Source organism: Scophthalmus maximus, chromosome 5 (genome assembly GCF_022379125.1).
Source record: "Scophthalmus maximus strain ysfricsl-2021 chromosome 5, ASM2237912v1, whole genome shotgun sequence".
Taxonomy (NCBI): Eukaryota; Metazoa; Chordata; class Actinopteri; order Pleuronectiformes; family Scophthalmidae; genus Scophthalmus; species Scophthalmus maximus.
Genome location: NC_061519.1, coordinates 27,427,734 through 27,435,000, shown reverse-complemented (window position 1 = coordinate 27,435,000; position 7,267 = coordinate 27,427,734). Strand labels below are relative to the sequence as shown.

At 42.0% G+C, this 7,267-nt stretch overlaps 2 protein-coding genes across 4 annotated transcripts in view; both read left to right on the top strand.

Annotated features, from left to right (window-relative positions):
• The window catches only part of LOC118310843 (gastrula zinc finger protein XlCGF17.1-like), a 2,518-nt gene extending 586 nt beyond the window's left edge, over positions 1 to 1,932 (top strand). The window contains exon 2 of one of the 3 annotated variants that reach the window (XM_047331985.1): positions 636 to 1,932. In XM_047331985.1, coding sequence (XP_047187941.1) covers positions 636 to 1,744 — 1,109 coding nt within the window. In that variant the 3' untranslated portion in view covers positions 1,745 to 1,932. Of the gene's footprint in view, positions 1 to 601 lie in introns of all 3 variants that reach the window. The other 2 variants (XM_047331986.1, XM_047331987.1) reach the window with 2 other exon arrangements.
• Positions 1,933 to 4,857: 2,925 nt separating this feature from the next.
• On the top strand, positions 4,858 to 6,787 carry LOC118310848 (zinc finger protein 37-like). The gene is made up of 2 exons (XM_035634168.2): positions 4,858 to 5,316; positions 6,081 to 6,787. Exons 1-2 carry the CDS (start codon positions 4,989 to 4,991, stop codon positions 6,644 to 6,646), a joined length of 894 nt encoding a protein of 297 aa, XP_035490061.1. The 5' UTR covers positions 4,858 to 4,988; the 3' UTR covers positions 6,647 to 6,787.
• The last annotated feature ends 480 nt before the right edge of the window (positions 6,788 to 7,267 follow it).

The window sequence follows — 7,267 nt, the reverse complement described above, 5'->3', positions numbered from 1 at the left end:
AGAGCAACTTATCAATTTATTGAATATGTCACTTCGTAGGTTGCTTGAGGAATAATCTTGAAGCGTTTCAGTAAAACACATTGGGTTGAAGTTCCTATTTATCTGTTATCCAGGCCTTTGTGTCTTTGAGACAATCCTGAAGTTTGTATTTTTGATAAGATCCATCTGACTTTATGAATAAATACAGCTGGATATCATCTGTATGACAGTGGGAATGTATGTGGTGCTTTCTGATCATATTGCCTCAGGGACGCATTTAAAGAGAGAAAAGTATTGATCCCAGCACAGAACCTTGTGGAACTCCATGGCTAATTTTATATGTAATGAAGAGTTGTTGTTCACATGAACACACTTAATCTATCTGACAATTATGACATGAGATTAAATAGATTGTAAAAACAATTTCGTTTGTTTGCAGTTTATTGTCTTATTTATCTTCCTGCCCATAGACCTCAGATTCTATATGTTAATCACTCAATAACTTTGGATGACACTCAACTGAATCTGTTTTCTCTCATTCAACTAACAAAGATCAGAGCTGATGAAGGTTTAAACTTGTTCTGATTTGTTCTGATGTCTGTTTTCTTCACCATCACATTAGAGACGATGTCTCTTGTGTCCCTTTGTTCCTCCAGAGCTCCCACAGCAACACGTCTGTAAGGAGGAGGAGGTTCTCTCTGAGCAGCAGCTCTGTGACCAGGAGAGGAGCTCCAGTCTGGACCAACAGGAGCCAGAGCCTCCACAGATGAAAGAGGAGCAGGAGGAACCAGTCAGCAGTCAGGAGGGAGAGCAGCTTGTACTGAAGCAGGAGACTGACACCTTCATGTTGACTCCTACTTATGAGGAAAGTGAGCACAGTGAACCAGAACCAAACAGTGACCAGCAGCTCCTCTCTCACTACTCTCCTGTAGCTGAGAGCCACGATCAGAGAGGAAGTGATCATGTGGAGCCAGGACCAACTAGAAATGAAGAGACAAAGAGAAAGAAGAGTCGTCACAATAACACGAGTCACAGTGACAACGTAGACAACTCTCCTCCAACAAAGAGTCACTGTTACACTCACACAGGCGACAAGCCGCATGCTTGTGAAACATGTGGGAAGTGTTTCAGAACTAAGTCAGATATGTTGATTCACATGAGAACTCACACAGGTGAGAAGCCGTATTCCTGTGAAACATGTGGGAAATGTTTCAAACAGTGTGCTCACCTGAATGCTCACATGAGAACTCACACAGGTGAGAAGCCGTATTCTTGTGAAACATGTGGGAAATGTTTCAAACAGAGGCATCAACTGAATGTTCACATGAGAACTCACACAGGTGAGAAGCCATATTCTTGTGAAACATGTGGGAAATGTTTCAGAAGGAAGTCAGATATGTTGATCCACATGAGAACTCACACAGGTGAGAAGCCGTATTCTTGTGAAACATGTGGGAAATGTTTCAAACAGTATACGCACCTGAATGCTCACACAAGAGTCCACACAAGTGAGAAGCTGTATTCTTGTGAAACATGTGGGAAATGTTTCAAAACTAAGTCAGATATGTTGATCCACATGAGAATCCACACAGGCGAGAAGCCGTATTCTTGTGAAACATGTGGGAAGTGTTTCAAACAGTGGACTCACCTGAATTATCACATGAGAGTCCACACAGGTCAGAAGCCATATTTGTGCAAAACATGTGGGAAGTGTTTCAGTCAGCGATCAAACTTAAAATTCCACGTGAGAATTCATACAGATTAAAAGTCGTGTACTATCTGAACATGTGGAGAACTTTCACAGTTGATGCTGAATTACCAATGGTTAGTTTTCTCTCTCTTCTGGTGTATCTCTGACCCCAGAGCTGCAGGATCCAAACCTGTCATTAATATTAATATTATAATTACTAATAATATCAACAACATAATTGCATTCATAAGTGTCAGTATTCTGGTGTAGCAGCAGCACGTTTCACACAGCACACATCACACATTAAAAAATATATACAATATTTACACAATAAATTTAAAATGTACGAATGGCCCTAAAAATAAATATAGAAAATAAGAATAAAAAATTCACAGAATTTACATGAAGTATTGACAGTGGAACAAGGTCTATCTGTCAGCCATAGGTGAGGTGTTGTATAGTGTTATGGCTTTATTGAGTTCATATTCATGTATCATACGATAAGTGGATAACGTCATTATTGTAACAGGCCTCAGTTGAAGCAGCGTAGGTGATGCACGCATGTGGAAATATAAATACATTTGTGAGCTTGCAAAGTACACAATCCTTTTCCAAGTACAAATCCAGCCAAGATATCTCGTCAGGTCACAACACGCACATCCAGCCAAATCAAGTCATAGTGTCGTCTTTAATGGTTCATGTAGTAATGTCACGTTTCAGTCATGCAAAAAAGGCCTACATTTTCGGCAAAATTCCCCTTGACAGAATTAACACTGGGTGACATCCACTGGGCATAACTATAGCGGCCAGCAGTCGTTTTCTTAACATAATTTCTTCTTTCAATTATTCGTCCTTTCTGTCCTATTTTTCAGAATTAACTTGCATCATCATCACGCAAAATAACTTTGGTTTACTCCGTTTCTTTAATCTAGGTAATGTGACCTTAAAAAAATACTGCCCTGCCTCCGAGCGAATCCGTCCATTGTCTGAGATGACAGCTTTCGTGCGTCAGTCCCACGTTCCAATCAAGTGATTGCATTTGCTGTTTCATTTACAGTGCGATACTCTTCTCAAGTTGCAGGACGGTTTTGCCTTTCAGTGAATGATAACACTGAATCTGTGACCAGCATTGCTTCCTTGTTGACATCTACTCGTTTTTTGTTGTAATGATCGTTGTGCTGACATGAACATCAAAAAGTTATAAGTTATATTAAGAGATGAGACTATTGCTGGGTATCATTGAGATATTAACGGTACTACTCCTCTTATAAAGTAAGTAACAATCACTCTATTGATACTGCTTAATGATCCGGTACTTTAAAAGTACTGTCATTGCTTCTTTTTAGGAGAGAAAAATTAAACAAAATGAAAATAGAATGGACAAAAAATGTTTTGTTTCTCGTACTGTACTCAGTACGTTTTTAACCACTGAACAGCACTCTTCTGGACAGAAAACTAATATAAAGTAGAGATTCAACTGTTAAATAAAACTGGCTTCCTGTGACTCACTGGATAAATTACAAAAATGTACTGCTAACCTTCAAAGCCCTCCACAACCTTGGCCCCCCCATACCTCTCAGACCTGCTTGTTCTCTACACTCCTTGAACTGTCCCATCACTCAGACTCAGCACTACGGTGCCAGAGCCTTCAGCTGCGCTGCCCCTCGCCTCTGGAACTCTCTTCCAGCTCACGTCCGTCACCTGGACTCTCTTCACCGAGTCAAAGCACAACTCAAAACACATCTGTTCAGATCAGCTTACCCAACATAACTTCCACCATGTCTTCCTTCATTTTATTGATTTAAATGTGTTTAACTATAGTCACTTTAAGTTATTGACTAAAATGTTTTTATCTAGTCACCTGATTTTACTACTGATATATTTGCTGTGATTTATTAATGTCTTGTTTGTGTTTTGTAAGGTGTTGACAAATAAAATGTATTATTGTTATTAATTGATTAGTAATCGAATACTAAATGAATCGCCAACTACTTTGATAATCTATAAGTAGTTTTTCTGATGAAAAATGAGAAATCTCTGGTTTCTTTGCTCCTCTGTGACAGTGAACTGAAGATCTTTGATGTGAGGACAAAACAAAACACCATGTTGGAGTTTGAGAAACACGATCCACATTTATTAACATCTTTGGAACCAAACAACTGCTCAATTAAATGGAGATTATGACAATACTCGTTAGTTGCAGCCCTGATGTAAAGTACATGATGGTGTTTTGAGTGACGGGACCGACTCGATGACGTCACAGGAGACAGACTCTTTCACCGGGTGAACCGGTCACAGCCACGTGTCTCTGACTGGGACCAGTCGACGACTTGATGGTTGATGGTTGAAGCTGCAACTTCCATAAACCATGAGACGAATGGTTGTTCGTGTTCACTCAGACGTTCTGCTCCGACTCGCCGGGCCTGTGTCGATCTCTGAACACAATGTTGCTTCATTTTCACTGAGATGTTCATCTGCCACACGACGACACGCCCACAGAGCTGACGCTGCTAGCGCTTCCGTTGTTTACTTCCGCCGGGTGTCACACTGGGAGGTTCCGCCAGCGGACGTGAAGTAGTTGTACGTTCAAGGGGCGGATGATGAATAACATAGGACCGAGAATGGACGATGGTATTACAGAGTTTACAATGCACCAGTCGCCGACCGCCATAAAACGTTTTCATTAAATGTAGAACTACGTCACGTCCGGTGCCGGAACCTCCCAGTGTGACACCCGGCGAGAGTTCTCTTTTCTGTTTACCTTTGTAATTACAAAAATATGTATTTACACACACACACACACGCGCGCGCGTTTTAACGTCTCAGTAAATGAAAACAATGAACAGCTTTTTATTTAAAGTTGAAGGTGGATCTATTTCGCGTCCGCTGGCGGAACCTCCCAGTGTGACACCCGGCGGAAGTAACACCGGAAGCGCTAGCAGCGTTAGCTCTGTGGGTGCGAGCGCAATGCATCATGGTATATATTTCTCGGTTAGTGACCATCGGATGTCCACTACCTTTCACGATGCATTCTGGGATACAATCAGTGCACTATATATGGTTTATGACATTTAATTTAAGAATTCAGACACCACTACAAAATGGCAAAGCCACTTTATAGTAGTTAGGGGGAGATTTCGGACACAGCCGTATTTATTGAATGTAGAACCACGTCACGTCCGGTGGCGGAACCTCCCAGTGTGACACCCGGCGGAAGTAACACCGGAAGCGCTAGCAGCGTTAGCTCTGTGGCTGTGTGGAGTCAGCTGGAAGACGCTGTGTCGTCGTGTGGCACGTGGCCAGTGGTGAAGAAGCAACAATGTGTTCAGCTCAGTGTTGGACACAGTTTGTCCTCGAGCGACTCACTGCTGCTGCTGAACTAATATCCAGAGACTTTGAACAAAGTGTCGTCGAGTACGAGGAAGAGATCGACCGTCAGCGCAGACTGCTGGACATCGTCTGGAGACCCGAGAGGAAGCTCCACAGGACCGGTGAGTCCGAGCAGGAGAGGAGCTCCAGTCTGGACCAACAGGAGCCAGAGCAACCGACTGTCACCGAGAATATTCTCATCGAGTTCAATGAAGACACTGATCATCAGCGAGGACTGATGGACATCGTCTGGAGACACGAGAGGCTGCACAGGACACGTGAGTCCCACAGAACGGTGTGAAGAAGACACGAGGGAAAGACTAGTGGAGAGTTGGAATCAAACACCATCAGTGTCTGTGTGAAGAAGATTCTGTGTTTCGCCTCCGATTCAATTCAACTTTATTTGAAGAGCAACTTATCAATTTATTGAATATGTCCCTTCGTAGGTTGCTTGAGGAATAATCTTGAAGCGTTTCAGTAAAACACATTGGGTTGAAGTTCCTATTTATCTGTTATCCAGGCCTTTGTGTCTTTGAGACAATCCTGAAGTTTGTATTTTTGATAAGATCCATCTGACTTTATGAATAAATACAGCTGGATATCATCTGTATGACAGTGGGAATGTATGTGGTGCTTTCTGATCATATTGCCTCAGGGACGCATTTAAAGAGAGAAAAGTATTGATCCCAGCACAGAACCTTGTGGAACTCCATGGCTAATTTTATATGTAATGAAGAGTTGTTGTTCACATGAACACACTTAATCTATCTGACAATTATGACATGAGATTAAATAGATTGTAAAAACAATTTCGTTTGTTTGCAGTTTATTGTCTTATTTATCTTCCTGCCCATAGACCTCAGATTCTATATGTTAATCACTCAATAACTTTGGATGACACTCAACTGAGTCTGTTTTCTCTCATTCATCTAACAAAGATCAGAGCTGATGAAGGTTTAAACTTGTTCTGATTTGTTCTGATGTCTGTTTTCTTCACCATCACATTAGTGACGATGTCTCTTGTGTCCCTTTGTTCCTCCAGAGCTCCAACAGCAACACGTCTGTCAGGAGGAGGAGGTTCTCTCTGAGCAGCAGCTCTGTGACCAGGAGAGGAGCTCCAGTCTGGACCAACAGGAGCCAGAGCCTCCACAGATGAAAGAGGAGCAGGAGGAACCAGTCAGCAGTCAGGAGGGAGAGCAGCTTGTACTGAAGCAGGAGACTGACACCTTCATGTTGACTCCTACTTATGAGGAAAGTGAGCACAGTGAACCAGAACCAAACAGTGACCAGCAGCTCCTCTCTCACTACTCTCCTGTAGCTGAGAGCCACGATCAGAGAGGAAGTGATCATGTGGAGCCAGGACCAACTAGAAATGAAGAGACAAAGAGAAAGAAGAGACGTCACAATAACACGAGTCACAGTGACAACGTAGACAACTCTCCTCCAACAAAAAGTCACTGTTACACTCACACAGGTGAGAAGCTGTATCCTTGCAAGGATTGTGGGAAAGCTTTTATCTTCAATAGTTCCTTAAAGGTCCACATGAGAACTCACACAGGAGAGAAACCGTATCCTTGTGAAACATGTGGGAAATGTTTCAAACGATAAATGAACCTAAGGTTCATATAAGAACTCACACAGGTGAGAGGCCATATACTTGCAAGGATTGTGGGAAAGCTTTTACACATCTTGGTGCCTTAAATGTCCACATGAAAACTCACACAGGCGAGAAGCCGTATTCGTGCAAAACATGTGGGAAATGTTTTAACCTGAAATGTCACATGAGAGTCCACACAGGTGAGAAGCCATATTTGTACAAAACATGTGGGAAGTGTTTCAGTCAGCGATCAAACTTAAAATTGCACGTGAGAATTCATACAGATTAAGTCGTGTACTATCTGAACATGTGGGAGAACTTTCACAGTTGATGCTGAATTACCAATGTTTAGTTTTCTCTCTCTTCTGGTGTATCTCTGACCCAGAGCTGCAGGATCCAAACCTGTCATTATTAGTATTAATATGATTACAAATAATATCAACAACATAATTGCATTCATAAGTGTCAGTAATATTTTTGTAATTATAAGTATCAGCCTGGTAGAGATTAAAGCGGCGGCCCACAACGAGTCTGGTTCTTTCAGAGATTTCTTCCTGTTTAAAGGGAGGTTTTTCCTCCATAGCCGCCAAGTGCTTTGCTCATTGTGGGATTTGTTGGGTTTTCCCTGTAAT

Bases quoted from the DNA above. Each gene is read 5' to 3' on its own strand.
- LOC118310848 (XM_035634168.2), top strand. From the start codon at position 4,989: ATGTGTTCAGCTCAGTGTTGGACACAGTTTGTCCTCGAGCGACTCACT. The intron at 5,317-6,080 runs GTGAGTCCCACA...TTGTTCCTCCAG, and splicing joins CGAGAGGCTGCACAGGACAC to AGCTCCAACAGCAACACGTC.